This window comes from Caretta caretta, chromosome 9, assembly GCF_965140235.1.
Source record: "Caretta caretta isolate rCarCar2 chromosome 9, rCarCar1.hap1, whole genome shotgun sequence".
Lineage (NCBI taxonomy): Eukaryota > Metazoa > Chordata > Testudines > Cheloniidae > Caretta > Caretta caretta.
In genome coordinates this window covers 5729830-5751749 of record NC_134214.1, presented here as the reverse complement: position 1 = coordinate 5751749, position 21920 = coordinate 5729830, and the positions used below count along the sequence as shown (strand labels likewise).

The 21920-nt window shown below is 65.9% G+C and overlaps 1 protein-coding gene across 7 annotated transcripts in view; it reads right to left on the bottom strand.

The window, feature by feature from the left end:
- TNK2 (tyrosine kinase non receptor 2) overlaps window positions 1-21920 on the bottom strand; it is a 76518-nt gene that overhangs the window by 9182 nt on the left and 45416 nt on the right. For 6 of the 7 annotated variants that reach the window (XM_048864628.2, XM_075132058.1, XM_075132059.1 and 3 more), the window contains 9 exons: window positions 20912-20982; window positions 17962-18171; window positions 17198-17350; window positions 16611-16888; window positions 16164-16290; window positions 13383-13529; window positions 12233-12327; window positions 3517-3711; window positions 22-113 (listed from right to left, as the gene is read on the bottom strand). In XM_048864628.2, the coding sequence (XP_048720585.1) occupies window positions 22-113; window positions 3517-3711; window positions 12233-12327; window positions 13383-13529; window positions 16164-16290; window positions 16611-16888; window positions 17198-17350; window positions 17962-18171; window positions 20912-20982 (1368 nt within the window). The remainder of the gene's footprint in view (window positions 1-21; window positions 114-3516; window positions 3712-12232; window positions 12328-13382; window positions 13530-16163; window positions 16291-16610; window positions 16889-17197; window positions 17351-17961; window positions 18172-20911; window positions 20983-21920) is intronic. The other variant, XM_048864635.2, reaches the window with a different exon arrangement.

Below are 21920 nucleotides of genomic sequence, written 5' to 3'. Positions count from 1 at the left end.
CAGGATGGCAGCATGGCTTACTTTTTGCCCGGCCCGGGAGCTGGGTGGGTCTGGCTGCGTTCAGGTCCACGCCTAGCACATCGGGAGGGTCCATGGGGTTTCCCAGGTACAGCCTGAAGGGAGAGAACATGCAGGACGGTCAGCAGCACGCCCCGCACCAGGGGCTCACCACCCCGGTGCTGTGGGAAGCCCGGCCCTCGGGCACTCCTGGCACCCGGCCACATGACGCTGCCCCTCTCAGGCAGGAGCCCAGTCCCATCCCGGCGGCTCAGGGCATGGTGGCTGAAAGGTGCAGCCTGTCTGCAGGGCCTCCCAGGGCGGGAGAACCACGTGGCGGGGCATGGGGGGCTACTCGGGTCTCCCCTGGGCTGGCCCCAGAGACCAGCACAGCCCGCTAACCCCTCCCGGCCGAGGAGCTCCCATTTTGCCACTCTTGCCCCTCCCAGGTACTGACTGTGGCTGGCCCTAAGCACGGCCAATCCCCAGCGGCTGGCAACCCCCACCCATGGGGCAGGGCCAGATTCTCACCCCTGGGTACAGGTGGGGGGCCGCTAAGGGATGTGGCCACGGTCAGACAGAATGTCAGTGGCAGAGCAGGGGATCGACGTGGGGTCCCCAGAATCGCAGCCTCTTGCCATAACCACAGGCCACCCGGCCTCTTCCCAGCCTTGGTGCATGTGTGCCCCAGGGGCCATACACTCAGCTCCCATGACAGCGGAGGTCTCCGCCGTCCAGACCCCATGGGCTGCGCCCCATGGCGGCTCTGCGGGGCTGAGTTCCGAGGGGATTTCACACTCCCCTGGCCCCACTCAGACCATCTCCAGAGCCCTTTCCCCAGCTCCATCCTCATGGCCAGGACCCCAGGAGCAGCCAAGGGCCAGGGCACAGGGCAAGGCCGGGGCCAGTGCCCAGGGATGGCAGCGGCAGGGCTGGGTTCTCCCTGGGTGAGCTGTGCCAAGCAGGGTGTGGTGGGAAAGTGCCAGGCGAGTGAGAGGGAGGGATCCGGAGGCCTGGGCGTAGGTTCCCTCTCCCTGGGTACGTGTCAGCCTGGGTGCCACATCCCCATGCTCCACACCTGGGCAGGGCAGTGCAGGGCTCCTGCTGGGCAGGGCCTGGGAAAGACTTGGGGGAGATGCAGAGGGTGATAAAGATAAGCAGCAGGGCGGGGAGCTTAGTGCCAGAGTGCAGCCAGGCAGGGGTTGGGTATGAGGCACCGGCAGAGCTGTTTACAGGGGCCCAGGGCTGGGCTAGCAGGGGCTGCGGGATGGGATTGTGGGGCACCGGTAGAGCTGGGGTTGGGGAGCCCAGGGCTGGGCTAGCAGGGAGCTGTGGGTCGGGATTGGGGAGCACCGGCAGAGCTGGGTGTGGGGAGCCCAGGGCTGGGGTGGCACGTCGCTGCGGGTCAGGATTGGGGGGCACCAGCATAGCTGGGGGTGGGGAGCCCAGGGCTGGGCTAGCAGAGGGCTGTGGGTTGGGATTGGGGGGCACCGGCAGAGCTGTGTACAGGGGCCCAGGACTGGACTAGCAGGGGCTGCGGGTCGGGATTGGGGGGCACCGGGAGAGCTGGGGGTGGGGAGCCCAGGGCTGGGGAGGCAGGTGGCTGCAGGTCGGGATTGGGGGGCTCCAGCAGAGCTGGGGATTGGGAGTCCCGGGCTGGGCTAGCAGGGGGCTGCGGGTCGGGATTGGGGGGCACCGGCAGAGCTGGGGACTGGGAGTCCCGGGCTGGGCTAGCAGGGGGCTGCGGGTCGGGATTGGGGGGCACTGGCAGAGCGGTGTACAGGGACGCGTACCCAGCCCCAGCCATCACCACTTATTCCATGCCGGCCGTGAGCTGAGGTCAGGCGGCACGACCCAGCTCCCCAGGCACCACGTCCCCACCGCCCTGCTCTCCGGGCCGCCCCCTGCCTGGCGGCCTCCCTGAGCCCGAGAGCCGGATGTGGGCTGGCCGGAATCCAGCTAGTGCGTCACGACCGCGGTGCAGCCTGTGCAGTGCGGGTGGTGCCAGCCTGGCGTGGACCCTGGGCACATCCTCGGTTTGCGAGACCAGGCTGCCAGGCCCTGTGCCAGCTGGCCCAGCTTTTGCTGCACAGCCATACCCCAAAGGAGGGCTCCTGTCCACGCTACAACGTCCCAGGTCACAGACCACAACCGGGCTCAGACGGGATCCACCCGCCGCTGAGCCCCCCCGAGGAATTCAAGCCAGTGTTAAGAATCCCAGCCGGGGCGGGGGCAGAGGCTGCTTTGTGGGGATTTGAACATAATTCTACAGCCACCCGCTGCTGCTCCAGGCCTCCGCGGGAGCCGGCTCGCTGAGCTGAGCCTTGTCACCAGTTTCTGCACCGCCCCGCCCCACTGAAGTTATTGGCATTGTGCCTTGGTGGGAATGGGAACCAAGAGGCTATAACTCTCCTGGCACGACCCCTGGCATGTCTCAGACATCCAGAGAGCTGGACAAGCATGGGGGGGGGAGGGGGAGGGGAACTGTACGTGCCTCTGACTTTAAACCCACTGTCCTGATTCCCCAAAAGAAGCTTATTTCTTAGAGCTCAACGGGATCTACAAAACAAGCCCAGTTTGACCCCCAGTAGTTGCATCGTTTCTCTGTGTCACACACGGGGATGTAGGGTTTTTTCATGGACACACAGAATTCCAAAATGGCAGAACCAAAACTGAGCAAACGTCTCCCCGGAGCCAAGAGCGAGTATGGGCAACATCACAGACTTGGTTTGGAAATCTGTGAGCAACCACGAAAGGGAGGTTTTAACAGAAGCTGGAACTAACATGTATGCTATAATCATGCACAACCAACAGGGAGAACTTCCCACCTCACTGAAATGCAGCCACCTCTGGAGTGGAGCGAGGCAGCTGTTTAACAGCTCAGAGCAACACATGGCAGTTTAGGGCCCACTCCATTAGAAGGGAAAGGGGTTCCTCAAGGACAGGCCTCCCGCCGTGCTCACACAGCACCATGACCCCAAACTCTCAGGCAAAGGGCCCAGGGGAGCCAGGAGAGGTCTGGACACTCACCTGGCTGATAGCGCCCGATGGGGCACAGCAGCCGGTAGGGTCAGGGATCCGCGCCTCCTGCTGAATTGCCAGCTCCTGCTGCCCCCTGCCCAAGCGCTGGCGTGCCCGGGCCCCGCCCAAAGCCCCAGCAGGGGCTGAGGGAGATCAGCCATGCACGTTAGTACGAAGAGAGGGGGAGGAAGTTAGACGCCACCAGCTATGCGGCCCCCACGCGGCACGATTCCTGGCATGTCCCCTGGTGCCCAGGCTCGCTGCAGGCTCCTCAGCAGATTGTGCCTCTTCCGGGGGGCAGGGAGGGAAGGGTCGTGGACAGGGTGGACTGGCCTGAAGCCAGAGCAAACCAAACAGCCACACGGGCCCCCCACGTCCCCTCAGGCTCCATGCCCACAGAGGGCAGGCGACTCGCGCCCCCCACCCGTCCCTGCACCCGGGGCCACGGGGAGTGGAGGAAAGGCAGAGGGAAGCAGAGCAGACGGACGTGGTTCTTACTCATCGATCTTATCGGGGAAGCCCCAGCAGTGCTGGGAGTTGGTGTCTCCATGGCCAGTGTGGATGAAGCTGTTTTTTAGCGGCTGGCTGATGTCGTGGGCCGACAGCCCTGCCACGGAGGTCACTGTGTTTCGGGGGAACTGCCCCACTTTAAGGGTCCTCTTATTCTGACCCCGCCACCAATAATTCTCAGCCCTAAGGAACAAAAAGGCCCTCGTTACTGACACGAGAAAGCGTCCAGCCATGGCCAGCGCTGCCAAGAGAGACTCGGGCACTGGAAAGGTGAGCACCGCAGGGCCCTGCCGGGACGCACAGCCCTCCTCGCGCCGGCCAGGCTTGTCCCTGCTTTGCACCCAGGGCTAAGTGACTCACCCAAGCTCACCCGGCCAGTCAGTAGCAGAATCCGGAACAGAACCCAGGAGTCCTGAGTCCCAGGTCCCAGCTTGGACCAACTTGCCCTGCTCCCCCCACGAGAGCCAGGAGCAGAACCCAGGCGTCCTGGTGCCCAGTCCGACACGCCCTCTCTGGCCCTGGACTCCATGGGATCACTTGAGGGCAAGGAGAGCTGTGCACAGGCCAGCCAGAGGTGCGCAGGTGGGGGCGTGTAATGCCGACGGGCAGGATCTGCCCTGCCCTGCCCCTCAGGCTGTCACCAGCCTAGCGGAATCATTGTACCCATTAGTGAAATGCAGCCACCTCTGGGGTGGAAGGTGGCAGCTGCTTAGCATGGCACAGCAACACTACACTGCAGGGCAGTGAAACAACAGAGGGATTTTGGGGAACCGTGTGCCAACACCCCAGGTGGGGTTTGGCCAGGACACTGGGCTGACGCCCAAGTGCCCCAGAAATTGCTGCGGGATGGTCAATGGCCACTGCTGGTTGGGACCTCAGATTCCAATCGAATCTGACAGAGGAACAAGCAGCAGCCCTAGGACCACACTGGGGTGCTGACTCTGAGGGGAGAATGCCCCCACTGAACTGCCCCCACGGGACCCCCTGCCGACCCTCCGCCGCTCCCGGCAGCGCAGCGCCCCCAACGACCCTCCACCGCTCCCCGCAGCGCAGGGCCCCCAACGACCCTCCGCCGCTCCCCGCAGCGCCCCCAACGACCCTCCACCGCTCCCCGCAGCACAGTGCCCCCGCCGACCCTCCGCCGCTCCCCACAGCGCAGGGCCCCCGCCGACCCTCCGCCGCTCCCCACAGCGCAGCGCCCCCGCCGACCCTCCGCCGCTCCCCGCAGCACAGTGCCCCCGCCGACCCTCCGCCGCTCCCCACAGCGCCCCCAATGACCCTCCGCCGCTCCCCGCAGCGCCCCCAACGACCCTCCGCTGCTCCCCGCAGCGCAGGGCCCCCGCCGACCCTCCGCCGCTCCCCACAGCGCAGCGCCCCCGCCGACCCTCCGCCGCTCCCCGCAGCGCCCCCGCCGACCCTCCGCCGCTCCCCGCAGCGCAGGGCCCCCGCCGACCCTCCGCCGCTCCCCGCAGCGCAGGGCCCCCGCCGACCCTCCGCCGCTCCCCGCAGCGCCCCCAACGACCCTCCGCTGCTCCCCGCAGCGCAGGGCCCCCGCCGACCCTCCGCCGCTCCCCACAGCGCAGCGCCCCCGCCGACCCTCCGCCGCTCCCCGCAGCGCAGGGCCCCCGCCGACCCTCCGCCGCTCCCCGCAGCGCAGCGCCCCCGCCGACCCTCCGCCGCTCCCCGCAGCGCAGGGCCCCCGCCGACCCTCCGCCGCTCCCCGCAGCGCCCCCAACGACCCTCCGCCGCTCCCTGCCGCTCTCCGCAGCGCCCCCGCCGACCCTCCGCCGCTCCCCGCTGCTCCCCGCAGCGCAGGGCCCCCGCCGACCCTCCGCCGCTCCCCACAGCGCCCCCAACGACCCTCCGCCGCTCCCTGCAGCGCCCCTGCCGACCCTCCGCCGCTCCCTGCCGCTCCCCGCAGCGCCCCCGCCGACCCTCCGCCGCTCCCCGCAGCGCAGGGCCCCCGCCAACCCTCCGCCGCTCCCCGCAGCGCAGGGCCCCCGCCGACCCTCCGCCGCTCCCCGCAGCGCAGGGCCCCCGCCGACCCTCCGCCGCTCCCCACAGCGCCCCCAACGACCCTCCGCCGCTCCCCGCAGCGCCCCCGCCAACCCTCCGCCGCTCCCCGCAGCGCAGGGCCCCCGCCGACCCTCCGCCGCTCCCCGCAGCGCAGGGCCCCCGCCGACCCTCCGCCGCTCCCCACAGCGCCCCCAACGACCCTCCACCGCTCCCCGCAGCGCAGCTCCCCCAATGACCCTCCACCGCTCCCCACAGCGCAGCGCCCCCGCCGACCCTCCGCCGCTCCCCACCGCGCCCCCAACGACCCTCCGCCGCTCCCCGCAGCGCAGGGCCCCCAACGACCCTCCGCCGCTCCCCGCAGCGCAGCACCCCCGCCGACCCTCCGTCGCTCCCCGCCGCGCCCCCAATGACCCTCCGCCGCTCCCCGCAGCGCCCCCAATGACCCTCCGCCGCTCCCCACAGCGCAGCACCCCCACCGACCCTCCGCCGCTCCCCGCCGCGCCCCCAACGACCCTCTGCCGCTCCCCACAGCACAGCGCCCCCAATGACCCTCCGCCGCTCCCCACAGCGCAGCACCCCCGCCGACCCTCCGCCGCTCCCCGCCGCGCCCCCAACGACCCTCCGCCGCTCCCCACAGCACAGCACCCCCGCCGACCCTCTGCCGCTCCCCGCCGCGCCCCCAACGACCCTCCGCCGCTCCCCGCAGCGCAGCACCCCCGCCGACCCTCTGCCGCTCCCCGCCGCGCCCCCAACGATCCTCCGCCGCTCCCCACAGCACAGCGCCCCCAACGACCCTCCGCCGCTCCCCGCCGCTCCCCCTGCTCTCCGCAGTGCAGCACCCCATGCTGAGTCTCCGCCGCTCCCCACAGCGCAGGGCCCCCAACGACCCTCCGCCGCTCCCCACAGCGCAGGGCCCCCGCCGACTCTCCACCGCTCCCCGCAGCGCCCCCAACGACCCTCCGCCGCTCCCCGCAGCGCAGCACCCCCGCCGACCCTCCGTCACTCCCCGCCGCGCCCCCAATGACCCTCCGCCGCTCCCCGCAGCGCCCCCAATGACCCTCCGCCGCTCCCCACAGCGCAGCACCCCCGCCGACCCTCCGCCGCTCCCCGCCGCGCCCCCAACGACCCTCTGCCGCTCCCCACAGCACAGCGCCCCCAATGACCCTCCACCGCTCCCCACAGCGCAGCACCCCCGCCGACCCTCCGCCGCTCCCCGCACGACCCTCCGCCGCTCCCCACAGCACAGCACCCCCGCCGACCCTCTGCCGCTCCCCGCCGCGCCCCCAACGACCCTCCGCCGCTCCCCGCAGCGCAGCACCCCCGCCGACCCTCTGCCGCTCCCCGCCGCGCCCCCAACGATCCTCCGCCGCTCCCCACAGCACAGCGCCCCCAACGACCCTCTGCCGCTCCCCGCCGCTCCCCCTGCTCTCCGCAGTGCAGCACCCCATGCTGAGTCTCCACCGCTCCCCGCAGCACAGCGCCCCCAACGACCCCCCCACTGCTCCCCGGAATGCAGCACCCCTGCCGACCCACCAGTGTTCCCTGCTGATCCCCCTGCTCCTCGCAGCACAGCGCCCCCACCAGCCCCCCCATTGCTCCCCACAGCGCAGCACCCCCCGCTGAGTCTCCACTGCTCCCCGCAGCGCAGCACCCCCACCGCTCCCCGCCGACCCCCCCACCGCTCCCCACAATGCAGCACCCCCACTGAGTCACTACTCCCTGCTGACCCCCCGTCCCCCCAGCATAATGCCCCAGCCAACCCCACACCGCTCCCTGCAGCGCAGGGCCCCCCGCTGACCTCCACACAGCACCCCCTACTGAACCCCCCCACTCCCTGCAGCACCCCGCCCCCCGCTGACCTCCACACAGCACCCCCTACTGAACCCCCCCGCTCCCTGCAGCGCCCCCCGCTGACCTCCACACAGCACCCCCTACTGAACCCCCCCCCGCCCCACAGTGAGGACTGGAGCCAGCAGTGCAGAGCGCCCCCGTCTGAGCCCCACCCCTGGCAGCGCAGCACCCCGAGCATCACGCTGGGGCCAGTTCCCGCAGCGCAATTCCCCCGTAGTGCCAGGAGGGGGTGCCGGGCTCAGCACCCCCCAGTGGAGTGCGCCCCCCCAACTGGCCCACCAACATCACCCGTCCTCAGCAGCAGCCCCACAAGCCTCCGGAGGGGAGTCACGGGGGGAGGACACAGAGCCCCTTGTAAAGCTTTCCAGGCGGGGGCAGGGGTATTGTCAATGACAGGGACTGAAGCACCCCCCCACCCCCGCAGATCCCTGGGTCCCTCCCCCGGCTGCTGAGGGAGGGGGCGCCGGGATCCCTGCCCAGGCTGAGCCTTGGCGTTTCCTGGAACTACCTGTGACTCACGGCAGGCCCGACTCAGCCCTTTTCCTGTTTACCTCTGAGCCCGCGGCTGGTGGCCCTGCCTGCCGGCCCAGCCCCGGCTCCGGGGCCCAGGATATTACTCAGCGCCGGGACCCCTGAGCAAGCTGCTGGCACCAGCGCCTCCTCCCTCGCCTGGGGGGGCTGCTCCCCGCCAGGGCAGCCCTCTGCCAGGCCCCCGTGGCTCTCCCCGCTCCTTCTCCCCCTCCATCACCCCAGCCACCTCTGCTCCCCGAGGGGCCAGTGCCCTGTGGCCAGGAGCCCACCCCTCTGCTCTGACACGCCCCGCTGGGCCCGTCTAGTGTCCCCCAGCCGGGACGCTGGGCCCAGCCCCGAGGGTGCGAAGTTCGCAGCCCTTCATGTTTAATGCTGGGGAGAGAGGGGGGCCTGCACACTGGCCCAAGCAAAGGAGAGAACCTAACGGGCTTTAAGGTAGGTCCTGCTATATTAACTGGGGGTCTATTTCCCTCTGTGGGCTCTGGCTAGGAGCAAATGAGTTTAAAGTAGGTCCCACTGTATGTACAGCCTTCCAGGGCCTGTGGGGACCATTCCCCTGAGGGATGGAGCGGGTCTGACAACGGACAAAACTCGTGTCATGCAGCTGGCTGCTGTTCTCCCCTCGGGGACTCCCTTTAGCCCTACAGGCTGATAGCTTCTGATTATCATATGGCAGAGAATCCCCAAAGAGAGGCAAGAGGGTGGGGGTCAGTTATCCCACCATTCACAAGCAGAGAAACTGAGGCACAAAGTGGGCAAGTGGCTTGTCTAAAGTCACTTGGCAAACCAGCAGCAGAGGCAGGACTAGAACCCTGGTCTCCTGGCTCCCAGTCCCGTGCGCTTCCCACTAGATCCCCCAGCTTTGGGCAGGGAAGGCTGGCCCGATGCACACGGCCACAGGGAATGGCGGCCGGTTGGGAGATATCTCCCAGCAGCGGCTGGTTTCGAGGCCCTCGCAGCACACCCCCGCGGGCAGCAGCCTTTCCCACCCCGCCAGCCTCCGCCTGCCGCAGTGCTGGGCCATCTCCTGGGTCCCAGCTCCCCAGGGCGCGGCGGCAGGTGGTGCACGAGTGACCCCCAATACCGAGCCCGTCGGGCCTGGCCCGAAGCTCCCGCAGCTGCAGTGCCAAAGCACGAACTGCGCCTGTTCGGGCTGGTGCTTTGGGAACAGGACGATGCCACCTGCTGCCACCCAGGTTCCCCGATTCCCCACGGTCACTGGTCCAAACCACCGATGCCAATGGTCCCGTGGCAAAAGCAGCACTCAGTGACTGGCATTGCAAAGATGTTTCCCTTCCCCCGTGTCACTACTTCACCCTTCCCGCCGCCCAGCATGGCCCGCCCCTTTCACAGGGGAAACTGAGGCACAGGTGGGTTGAGCAGTGTGCCTGCCCCCTGCTCCCCCAGGGGGTCACTGCAACAAGAACACAGACCCTCCCAGTCCTGGTCCTGGGCTCTGTCCTCTAGCCCCCGTGGCCTCTTTCACAGCACACGCCAGGCCCCCAGCCCGCGCTCACCTTAGCCCCCCAGACCCTGCCGCAGCAGAACCCCAGCCCCAAGCCACCGGGCAGTGGCCCTGGACAGCCTGCCTTTCACCTCAGACGGGTCCGTCGGGTCTCCCAGGGAACGAGGCGCGCGCCGAACCGGCTCCTCGCTGCAGGCAGGCAGCCCAGCCGAGCCCCGCGTCAGGGCCAGCGTGCTCCCGGCGTGTGGCCCAGAGAGCGTCTGCCTGAAAGTGGCTAAACCCGCCAGCTCCGGCAGCTGGAACGGCTCAGCCCCGGCCCCAGACCATGATGCAATCGGGGCGGCGTGCACACACTGGTTCTGCATTAACTACACCCTCCGCTCCGGCTCCGCTGACGAATCCCTCCCTGCAATTAAACTGCCAGCCCTCGTGCAAGAGTCATCGCCAGTCCCTAAAGACACACAGTCCTGCCTGATTCATCCCCTCTGCCGTGACGAAAGGCATGGCCCCCGCAACACAGGCTGTTGCCCTCGGGAGAGCCCGGGTGGGGTGGGATCCCCCTCCTCGCTCTGTGAGAGGAGCAGGACGGGAGGCTGCAGGCTTGGATTCGGGGGTGCTTGCAGAGCTGGAGGGGAAAGCTGGCAGGATTCTGTGTCTACACACACACACACGTGTTCCCGCACAAACACCCCCTGGGTGGGATACCACCAAACACACTGCGGGGCTTTGTAGTTAGCCATGGCCCTTGGGCTGCACTCTGCCTGTCTTGGAGCAGGGCCCCCTGGTCCCGCTGGCCCCCCCCCATGCTGAGACCCTCTGCACCTGGTTCCGATTCTGCCATTTCAGAGCCCTCGGCCCCTCCACCAGCCACCTTTCCCAGCCCCCCAGCCTGCCCCCAAAACCCTTCGCTCGGTCCCGAGAGCTCAGCACTTCTGGAGGGTCTCCAGATGCCCTGTCCTCTCTCCAGCCCTCCGCTGGGGGGCCATCTGGGAATGAAGGCCTGGGATGTGCAGCACCAGATTCCCTGGCACGCCCAGAAATGGGGGCTCTTGACCCCTGCCCCTTGTGCCAGCACAGACACAGGGCAGCGTGGGGCCAGAACAGCAGCAAAGCAGATAGGAAGCAGGAGGCTCCTGGGAATTAAAAGATCCTAGCTCTATTCCGGTCATGATCACCACTATGTGCCTCAGTTTACCCACACATAAGCCACCGATCCAGCGCGCAGGGGGCTTGGGGCATCCAGGACCCTCTACGCTGGGGCTAAGGAAGGAGCAGCTGTTCTCTCCCCTTCCCATCACCGTTGCTCAGTTCTGGGAAGCTGTCCCAGTTTACCCCTGGCGTGGCTTCCCGCTCCGGGCGGCTCAGATAACTGTGAGCAGCGGGAGTGGCCGCGGGGGTGGGGGCGTGCGTGCCGAGGGCAGCGCTCCGGCTGCTCACAAGGGAGGGCAAACTAACAAGTGCAGCAGCACCCAGGGAAGTGACTCACCCAGAGCTGCGGGGGACGGACAAAGGCAAAGGCAGAGCAGTGGCTTACAGCATGTAACGGGCGGGAACGGCCCTGGGCACCAAGCCTCCCTCTCTGGGCTGATCCTTCAGCTCCGTAGCCAAGGGACAAGCCCCGGAGACGGGCGGGGCCAGTGCCGCTGGGACGGTCTCTGACCTGCCACTGCGGGTGCTCGCAGAGACCCTGGGGCTTGCTTCTCAGGCACTCTGCGTGCACGGCACGCAGGGAGTGGGGTCAAGTGGTCAGAGCAGGGGCGCCGGCAGGCAGGACTCCTGGGTTCCAGTCCCAGCTCCGCCACTGACTTGCTGGGGGACCATGTGCGTAGCCCTTCCCTTCACTGGGCCTCAGTTTCCCCATCTGTGGCAGACGGAGGATCCTCGCACTGGACAGCTCTCCCCACTCTGGAAGGGGGTTGGAGGACTCAGCCCCTTGCCGTGCACCAAGTGGCCCCGACTCCCGGTCCTTAGCTTAGCTGCCCGTCACCCCAGCCCAGCAGTGCCTTGCCCCGAGCTAGCTGGGAGCAGCCGGAGGGAGAGGCCCAGGGCAGCGCAGCATCACCCCAGGGATAGCTCAGTGGTTTGAGCATTGGCCTGCTAAATCTAGGGTTGTGAGTTCAATCCTTGAGGGGGCCATTTGGGGCAAAAATTGGGGATTGGTCCTGCTTCAAGCAGGGGGTTGGACTAGATGACCTCCTGAGGTCCCTTCCAATCCTGATATTCTATGTCTGTATACCAAGATGACCAAGGGATCAGGGCAGCCGAACCCTGCATGCAGACAGCGCCCACCACAGCCTCAGCCAGAGCTTAGCACCTGCAGCCCCCTGCCCCTCCAGCTCTGCCATCGCCCCTCAGCCCCGACCTGCAGCCCCCCTGACTCCCCAGTTCTGCCATCGCCCCTCAGCCCCGCCCTGCAGCCCCTTGCCCCCCCCCAGCTCTGCCATCGCCCCTCAGCCCCCTGCCCCCCCAGCTCAGCCATCACTCCTCAGCCCCAACCTGCAGCCTGCCTGCGATTCCAGCCCTCAGCCCTTGAGCAGACACAGCCTGTCATGGCACCCGACGCAGCAGCCTGGGGACACACAGAGCCAGGGGACTAGGCTGGGCCGTGCTCCCTGGGGACACAGCTGGGGTCAGAAGCCAAGTCTGGCCAATGACAGGCCAGGACCCCCCCATCCAACCACGGGCACTCAGCGCATGGAGGGAAGGGGGCTGATGGGAGCAGGGGGCGGTGGGGGGAGGCGCTGGCTGTGGAGCCGCCCCAGGGAAGGGGGGGCTGAGAGAAGCTGGTGGGGGAGGCAGGGGGGACGCCGTGGAGCCACCCCAGGACTCTCCAGACGATACCTGCCCTCGATGACTGTGATGACGTCGTTCATCTGGATGTGCAGCTTCTCTGGCTCCTCCACGTCCTGCAGGGCTCTCATGTCCGTGGGCTGGGCCTGGGAAGGCAGAGAGCCGGGGGGTGAGGGCTGGCAGCGCCAGGGTCCCCCCCAGAGCCGTCCACGTTACGGCTGGGCCTGACCCACCCCTCGGGTGAGAGCTCACAGCAGGAGCCTCTGCCCAGAAAGGCTCTGGGCTCCCTGGGCCGGGCCCGTTGCGATAGCCAGACACCCAGATCCAGAGTCCTGGGCCCCACGTGGCCAGGCTGGTGACAGGCCAGGAAGCAGCCACTTGCAGGAATGGAGCCAGCTGCCCCAGCCAGCCCGGAGCCAGGCAGCACCCTCCCTGCCCTGGCTGCATGGGGCCAGGCTGCTCGCTGAGCACAGGCCACCCCTATGGCCAGAATCTCCCCGAGAGAGCTCCGAACAGTGAATCTGCAACGGGGCCTGCTCCCTGCTCTCACCACCAGGCCACACTCCACACGCCATGCTGAGCAGGGGAGGGGAAGTCTCCAGGCCAGAGGTGCCCCCAGTTGGGCACAGCACGCTCCTTGCCAAAGGCCCACGGGGTGCTTGCCAGCGGCCAAGTCGAGTCTGTCCCCCACCAGAGCTGAGGCTGAAGGCTGGGGGGAGGGCAGCGCAGCCTGGCCACAGCTTCCATATGGAGACAACGGGTCCAGCATGCACCTCTCCCCGTCAGCCTGGCCGTGCCCCCCCCGGGGGCACGTCACTTCCCCATTCCCCCCCCAGCTCTGCACAGCGCAGGGGCCTGGCAGGGAGGGGCAGAGACGGGGGAGCTCTAGGGCTCCTTCCAGCTGGCTCAGCCAGGACCTGTGGGCCCATGGGCCCCACTCTGCACCTAGGCCCAGGGCCTCCCGAGGCCCCAGACTCCCAGGAAACCAACGGGGCCGGGCCCCGGAGTTCTGAGCAGCTTGGCCCGTATTTGGGCTCCCACAGGAAGGGGCGCAGCTGGCAGCACTTCCGGCAGGAATGGGATTTGCAGGGGCTCGGTGCCTGGCGCACAGCTCCAGGGAGGACACCTAGGCCGGGTGGCACAGAGGGGCATGGACCCACGCAAGCCAGGGCCAGCCGCCCCTCCGCCCCCCACTGCCTACCTCCAGCAAAAAGTCACGCAGGGCCACGAAGGTGGGCCGGTCCTCGGGCTTGTGTGCCCAGCATTGCAGCATGACATTGTAGATGTCCTGAGGGCAGTCCTCGGGCCGCGGCAGCCGCTCGCCCTCCTTGTCAATCTTGTGGAGGATCTGCGGGCATGGAGGGCAGAGGCCGCGGTCAGTGTCGGGCGGAGCAGAGGGGGCTCAGGCAGCCATGGCAGGGGGCTGGACGGGGTTACACCTGGCAGAGGCGGGAGCGGAGACTGGCCAGGCGCAGGAGGAAGACTGCCCGACGGGGGCTTGGTCGAGGCGCTGGCAGAGGCCTGAGGCTTGCAGCATGTAACGGGCGGGAACACCCCTGGGCACCAAGCCTCCCTCTCTGGGCTGATCCTTCAGCTCCGTAGCCGAGGGACAAGCCCTGGGGACGGGTGGGGCCAGTGCCGAGGGGACGGAGGCCCGGCCCTCCCCATCAGCGAGGAATCCTGCTGGGCGAGCTGCATGGATTAGCCGTGGGGATGGACACAGCCTGTCTGGGTCAGGTGGGGGGCACAGAGTCCCCTTCTAGTGTGACTGATGGGCACCAACCCACCAGTGAAAGCAGGAATCAAACTGCCTGGCTTGAAGGGTGCCCCGGGACAGGCCGGGAGCGGGCACCTGGGAGTCAAAGAGGGTGGGCCAGGGGCAGGCGCCAGCCATCAGAACTGAGGGGCCATGGACATCCTAACCACAACACTCCTCCCTGCCTAGGGGCATTGGGGCCAACATGCTTGCCCCCCAGCCTGGAGACCCCGTTCAAATCATGCCCTAGCTTCCAAGCCAAAATCCATCGGGCAGGTCTCAGCCCATTCCCATTTCAGGGATCTCTGATGAAGAAGGACCAGGGATAGGCTAGCAGAGGGCTGTGGGTCAGGAGTGAGGGACACTGGCAGAGCTGGGTGTGGGGAGCCCAGAGCTGGGTGTGGGGAGCCCAGGGCCGGGCTAGCAGGGTGCTGCGGGTCAGGAGTGAGGGGCACCAGCAGAGTTGGGTGTGGGGGGCTAGCAGGGGGCTGCGGGTCGGGAGTGAGGGGCACCAGCAGAGCTGGGTGTGGGGAGCCCAGGGCTGGGCTAGCAGGGGGCTGCGGGCCAGGAGTGAGGGGCACCAGCTGAGCTGGGGGGGTGGAGCCCAGGGCTGGGCTAGCGGGGGCTGTGGGTCGGGATTGAGGGGTACCAGCAGAGCTGGGTGTGGGGAGCCCAGGGCTGGGCTAGCAGGGGGCTGCAGGTCAGGAGTGGGGGGCACCAGCAGAGCTGGGTGTGGGGGGCTAGCGGGGGCTGCGGGTCGGGATTGAGGGGTACCAGCAGAGCTGGGTGTGGGGAGCCCAGGGCTGGGCTAGCAGGGGGCTGCAGGTCAGGAGTGAGGGGCACCAGCAGAGCTGGGTGTGGGGGGTTAGCAGGAGGCTGTGGGTCAGGATTGAGGTGTACCAGCAGAGCTGGGTGTGGGGAGCCCAGGGCTGGGCTAGCAGGGGGCTGCAGGTCAGGAGTGGGGGGCACCAGCAGAGCTGGGTGTGGGGGGTTAGCAGGGGGCTGCGGGTCAGGAGTGGGGGTTAGCAGGGGCCTACGGGTTGGGATTGAGAGGTGTGACGAAGTGGGACTGTTCTTAATGTTTCCTCTGAATATTGTGGGGGTGCCTCAGTTTCCCCTATGCAGTTCTTAAGTGTCTAGGTGGTGGGATAAGGGTGTATGATTGTTGCAGAGCCCTAGAGGACAGGTGTGTGCAGGGGTCTGGACACAGAGAACGGCCCTGTTTCCTGGCAACTGATGGCCTGGGCCCTTCCCCCCTTCAAGGTGAGAGCTAAAGGGTTGGAGAACAAAGGAATCAGATGCCCTCCTGGCCCGGGAAAGGGACAAAGCCCGGAGGAAGGGGGACTGGAGGGAGTTTCAGTTTGGGGCTGGCTGGGACATGGAGTGAAGTGCAGACATGGTTGTCTGGCTCACTGCCCCCCAAAATGGACCCAGCTGAGGGGTCCTGTTCTCTGCACCTACAAGCTCTGTGTTAGACCACGTCCCTGTCGTCTAATAAACCTCTGTTTTACTGGCTGGCTGAGAGTCCCATCTGACTGCGGAGTTGGGGGGCAGGACCTTCTGGCTTCCCCAGGACCCCGCCTGGGCGGACTCGCTGTGGGAAGTGCACGGAGGGGCAGAGGATGCTGAATGCTCCGAGGTCAGACCCAGCAAGGTGGAAGCCGTGTGAACTGTGTGTCCTGCAGACAGGCTGCTCCCACAGAGGAGACTTCCCCAGAATCCTGCCTGGCTTCGTAGGGAGCAGTTCCCGAGCATCGCTCGGGGACTCCGTGACAAGGGGCACCAGCAGAGCTGGGTGTGGGGAGCCCAGGGCTGGGCTAGCAGGGGGCTGTGGGTCAGGAGTGAGGGGCAACAGCAGAGCTGGGTGTGGAAGAAGCTCAAAGTGCCTATCCTGTCAGGCGCCCACAGGCACAAGCCGGACGTTCCCCGGCAGGCTCCCTCAGGGGTGCAGTGCGTGTGCCACCAGGGGAGAGGAGCCCCTGAAAAAACTCCCTGGGATCCCCAGGCCTCAACGCCCCCTTGCTCTGCGACAGCCCCTCCCTCCTGCTCTGCCGGAACGGCCCTGAGACGCCACAGCTCAGTGATGCCAGCTGGGCCTGAGCGATGCTGTCAGCGCGAGGCGCAGAAATCCCCATATGAGGGGGCAGAGGGCGTCTCCCCTCCCCAGAGGGGCCAGGCCCAAGAGTGCAGGCCCCAGGGCACGTGGCATGGGGCTGTGCTAGGTACCTGGCTGCCGCTGAGGCCGACCCACGGCTCTTGCCCGTAGGTGAACATTTCCCAGAGAGTAACCCCAAACATCCAGGTGTCGCTGGCGTGCGAGAAGGTGCGCGTCTTCAGGCTCTCCGGGGCACACCTGCAGAGAAGGGCTGGCAGAGTTACTGACGCCCCCGCAGGCGGCCCCATCCAGCCTGGCAGAGTGGGGCTCCCTGCTCAGCTCCAGCCCTCTGGGGTCCCCCCACACAGGGGCCGAGGGCCAGCCAAGCCAGCTGCCCCCCAGGACGCCACTTCCCTCTCCCTGGAAGGGGGCTGGCAGGACGCCCAGCTGGAGGGACAAGGAGGCGTGGGGGGGTGAGCCACCCACAGCTAACAGGCCCCAGGCACTGAGCTGTATTCTGTGGGCAGGCAAGCTGGCAGGGGGGTGCTGCGAGAGAAATGCACACGGCGGGGGCTCACCAGGCGAAGGGCACCTTGCGGTGCTCCTGCATGACGTAGTGGTCGTCGTTCTTGGGCAGCGCCCGCATGAGCCCAAAGTCGCCGATCTTGACCAGGTCGCTGGAGGCCAGCAGGATGTTGCGGGCAGCCAGGTCGCGATGGATGAAGCGCTTGGACTCCAGGTAGGCCATGCCCTTGGCAATCTGGATGGCGTACTGGCACAGCGTGGAGATGAGGAAATGGCCCTGGTTCTTCCGCAGCCGGTCCAGCAGGGAGCCCAGCGGGGCCAGCTCCGTCACCTGGGCAAATGGGGCAGAGGGGTTGAGTCAGGCCCCAGCCACGGAGAGCGGGATGGGAGGCAATCCATGGGGATGGGCTCCATTCCTGTGGTGCCATGGGGCTCTGCACCCACATAGCCACACGCCAGTCTATCCCTGCCCCATGGTGCCACAGTGCTCTGTGCCCACACAGCCACGCGCCAAGCCTGGGGGTCCATCCCGCCTGGAGGAGCCAGCCCTCAGCACCAGAGAGGCAGTTGCCCCCCCAGCTATTCCCTTGGGACTGGGCCGCCCGGGGGGGTGAATGCCCCCACATGCTCTCACACTCACCATCTTCATGGGGGGTGAGAGCACCACGCCATAGAGCCGGATCAGGTTGCAGTGGTCCAGAGAGTGCATGGCATTCACCTCCCGGATGAAGTCGTCCAGCGCCTCTGGCTGGCTCAGCACATCCGTCTTGAGACACTTCACAGCCACGGTGAGCTGCGGGAAAACACAGGCCAGTGAGGTCCCTGCAGCAGCTCCCACCCCAGGGGACCAATTTGCTCACCTCTGGGGTAGGCCGTAGTGGCCGGCATGCAGGGGATGGGTATTCACACAGTCCCCCAAGCCTCCCTGCCACACCCCAGGCATGGGAGCGATGGGGAAGGGGGTGGCACTGGCTGCAAAGAGCATCAGCCCCAGCACCGCCTCAGGCTGGGAGACTCAAAGGCAGGCCCTGCATGAAAGGAATTAGTGGTCCCAGTCCAGTCTCTAGGTCCACATGACCCCAGGTGGTAACAGGGACAGATCCAGAGTGGAGGGCAGAAGACTGACCGTCCCGGGCCAGGCATGAGGAACGGTGTTGGCACCCAGGGGGTGGGCGCCCTGGCAGGGGCAGAGCCATCTGCAGATTCGGGGGCTGGTAGGGGTGGATGGTGGTGCTGGGATCCCGACTCGATGCCGATGGGGAAACTGACCAGCCTGGATTCGCTGCCCCAGCCCAGCGAAGGGCCTCAGTCAGGCAATCCTGAGTTAGCCCCATTTCCTGCTGGGATCACGCAGCCCCTCGGGCCGTGTACTGGGTTCGCCCTGCCGTGCTCCGGGTCCCTTACCATCTTGCCAGTGGGCGTGCCCCACTCGCCGCGCCGCACAACGCCAAAGGAGCCATCGCCCAGCTTCTCGAAGAGCATCAGGTCCCTCTCGCTGATCAGGCAGGTCAGGGCCTGCTGCCCCTCCTCGGCGGGCGACGGGCTGGAGAGCTTGGGGAAGGGGGCCTGGGGCTGGAGCGGGAACTCTGCCTCGGGGCGCTTCCCGCTGAACACCTGGACAGACAGACAGGCAGAGGCATGGGTCACAGGCATGTGGGCTTGGGGGTGGAGAGACACCACCAGTCAATGCCCCGTGATTCCGCCAGCATCAGGCAGTCCCTCTATGCACACCGGCCTCTGGCCCCGACATCAGGCACTGCAGAGCCCACGGTGGGAGGAGGGTTTAGGGCAGCACCTTTATGTAGTCAGAGCAGAGGATTGGGAGGGTTCGGACTCCTGGGTTCTACCCCCAGCTCTGACTCACAGCCCCGCTCTGCGCCTCAGTTTCCCCATCTGTAACAGCAGCACTGACCTGTCTTTGTAATGGAAGTCGAGGGCCAGCATGCTGAGGGAGGGAAAGGCAGCCCAGGCTGGCGCGTGGGCAGAGCCAGCCCAGAGGTGTCAGGTCCCAGGGCAGGGATGGGACAGGCCCTGGGGCAGGGTCAGAGCCTGCTATGGGACAGGACAGCCCAGAGGAATGGGAGACAGCGGTACGAACAGACCCAGCAGCCTGCTCCAGCCCCGTAGCACACGCCCAGGCCTGAGGCTGTAAGGTCTGACCAAGCTACTAACACCCCTGGAGTGGCATCACACCAAAGCCCTCGCGGGAGGCAAAGGCCGGGGAGGCTTCAAGCACTTCTCTCGCTCTGTCCTTGGCAGCTGTTGTCTAGTGCCCCTCACCCATGAATCCATGGCACTTCACCTTCCGTCGCCCTTCTGAGCCCACCAATGCAGCTGCCTCTGGGGTGGAGCGCAGCAGCCGTTGAACAGCACACACAGCAAAGCTTCCCAGCAGTTTGGGACAGGAAAAGGAAGACAGCATATCAGCGGAGTCAATGCTGACCCTGTGCTGAGCTGGGGGGTTGTGCTGCCGTGCCCCAGTGGGGGCGCTCTCCCACCCGAGTCAGTGCCCCATTGCGAAACTGTGGGGTGCTGGCCCCAGGGAGCGGCATGAATGACTCAGCAGGGGGCGTTGCCCCCTCCAAGCTAGCACGAAGCCCAGATCCCCAGTGGGGTGTGAGGAGATGCCCTCTTTCAGATGAGCCGTGGCAGGGCGCTCCGGCTGAGGCAGCCCCCATCGCGCTGATTGCCCCGGGGAGTTTCAGCAGGATGCGGATGCTCGACCACTTCCTGTCCCCAGCTGCCCAAGTGCTGCTGGGTGCTGATACACAGCTGCCACGCTCTGCCCCAGAGGTGGCTGTATTTCCCTACTGACAGCCTGTGCTACTGCTGAATGGGTGCCAACCCAGCACTTATCACGGGGCCGACGCCAGGCTCCATGCTCCGGACGGCCCCAGAACGCTTTCTACCCCTCGGTCCCATGCTGCTGACCCTACTGGGTCCTCCTCTGGTCTGTGCCCATCATCTTGGCTTGAGACCCAGCTCTCCACGACAGGGACCACCGCCCTTGGTGCGTTTGGCACAGCCCTGGCACAACGCCAGTGCCACGGACGTGTGGGTAAGAACAAAAGCAGGGTGCAGGCCACGGACAGCGTGGATGGTGCCCGGGCAGAGCGCTGGCTGAGACGCCCATTTGAGTCAGGGGGCAGCACCTTGGGCCCCCCAATCTCACGTGGCTGGCACCAGACTGCACCCCTTGGGAGACGACAGACTCGCTGCACCCTGAGGGGACTCTCCCGGGCACCGTGTGGACGCAGCACCGGGCAGTGATGCATATTCAGCTACTTAACACTTAATTGGCTTCCGGGGGCACAGACTGATCACCGGGGGAAGGAATTTCCTGCCTGCCCCTCGGGCAGAGGGGCGCTCACCAACGCCAGCACCAGCCCCAGCCAGCCAGCTCCCACAAACAGCCAGCCAGCCAGTGAACTGACCCTCCGACCCGCAGGGTGCCCCGTGCACGCTGAGGGGCAGCCAGTCGCTGCCCTCGAGCCCGGTTATTGCAATCCACCGCCTCGTGATCAAAGGACCCTGCAGCCTCTGTCAATTTCTCTCAGCCACCCACTTCTTCCAGAGCTAATGCCAGGGCTGGGAAATGAGCTCCCAGCGCAGCCCGTGCACTTGGAGGGCTTGGGGCACGTCACAGAGCCCTGGCCCAGAGCTCCATTTTCCTAGAACTGGCCCCCCTCCTCCCAAGCAGGATTCCCCCCTGGAGACGCAGGCCCTGCTTCCGGCCAGCTGTGCGGCCCCACAGATAACGGCAGGACTACATTTCCCAGCAGGCTCTCTGCCGCCCACTTCTTTCCCTTGCTCTCCAGCAATTGGCCGAACGGCTCCTGGCTCCAGCCCAGGCAAGGGTTGCCAACCCTCCAGGATTGGCCTGGAGTCTCCAGGATTTAAAGATTAATCTGAAATCTCCAGGAATTCATCCAACCAAAATTGGCAACCCTAGCCCAGGCTGTTCCCCTCTGGGGATCCCGCAGAGAGCCTGGCTCAGGGTGAGCGGGTGTGAGGAGCTTCCCTACCCCTCAAAGCAGGGACACAGACAGCGGCGAGGGCTGTGGGAGGCAGCAGATGGCAACGCCGCTGGGCATCTAAAGCCACCGGGCCAAATTCCAGCCTTCACTGCCCTGCGCCCAGCAGGGCTGCGCCGGTGTGTCTGGGGCACTCTCTGCAGCCTCAGGCCAGTCCCGCGGCCGCTCTGCGTTTCCCCATCTGGGAAATGGAGCTGCTGGTGCCAGGGCTCTCACCCGTGAATGGCCCAATGCCCCCATGACACCAGGCTGCTGCATCAGCTCCCCGCTCTACATCCCACTCAGCCTGGTGCCCCGGGGTGCCCCTTCCCAGGCGTTACCTTGCTCATCCACGACTTGCGCTTGCATATGGCTTTCCTGCGCTTCACGGCTTCCCACAGCCGCCGCTGGCCTGCAGAGACAAAAGGATGGTCACAGAGCTCACCGTGCTCCCTCCTGCGGCACCCCTCCGCCAGCTCCAGAGGGGAATCTGCCTCCACCCCACCCCAGGATGTAAGGCCTTTGTCTGCAGCCGTATTGTAAGGCTTAAAACCTAAGGCCTTCCTCTGCAGCCAGATTAAAAGAGCAGCCATTAGCTAAGAAGCAGGAAGTCACATCCTCACACTCCATTGTTTTAATATAACAATGTAATACCAGGCTGTTAAGAAGGAGATCCTGTCCTAATGGCACCTACTATCACCAGATAAAGAAACAGATCTTAAGATGGTTAAAGAAAACTTAGTTTGATAGCATCCTGTCTGTCAAGAAATCACTTATCAAGAGTTGTGGTTGTGAAATCCTCATTTCTTTATTGTTTTGTCATTATGGTCCCCACTTCTCTATTGACAGGTTTCAGAGTAGCAGCCCTGTTAGTCTGTATTCGCAAAAAGAAAAGGAGGACTCGTGGCACCTTAGAGACGAACCAATTTATTTGAGCATGAGCTTTCGTGAGCCACAGCTCACTTCATCGGATGCATATCGTGGAAACTGCAGCAGACTTTATATATACACAGAGAATATGAAACAATACCTCCTCCCACCCCACTGTCCTGCTGGTAATAGCTTATCTAAAGTGATCATCAGGTGGGCCATTTCCAGCACAAATCCAGGTTTTCTCACCCTCCACCCCCCCACAAATTCACTCTCCTGCTGGTGCTAGAGACTAACCGATGCACCCGATGAAGTGAGCTGTAGCTCACGAAAGCTCATGCTCAAATAAATGGGTTCGTCTCTAAGGTGCCACAAGTACTCCTTTTCTTTTTGCGAATACAGACTAACACGGCTGTTCCTCTGAAATTAGTCTCTAAGGTGTCACAAGTACTCCTGTTCTTTTTTAGAGAATTTTGTGTG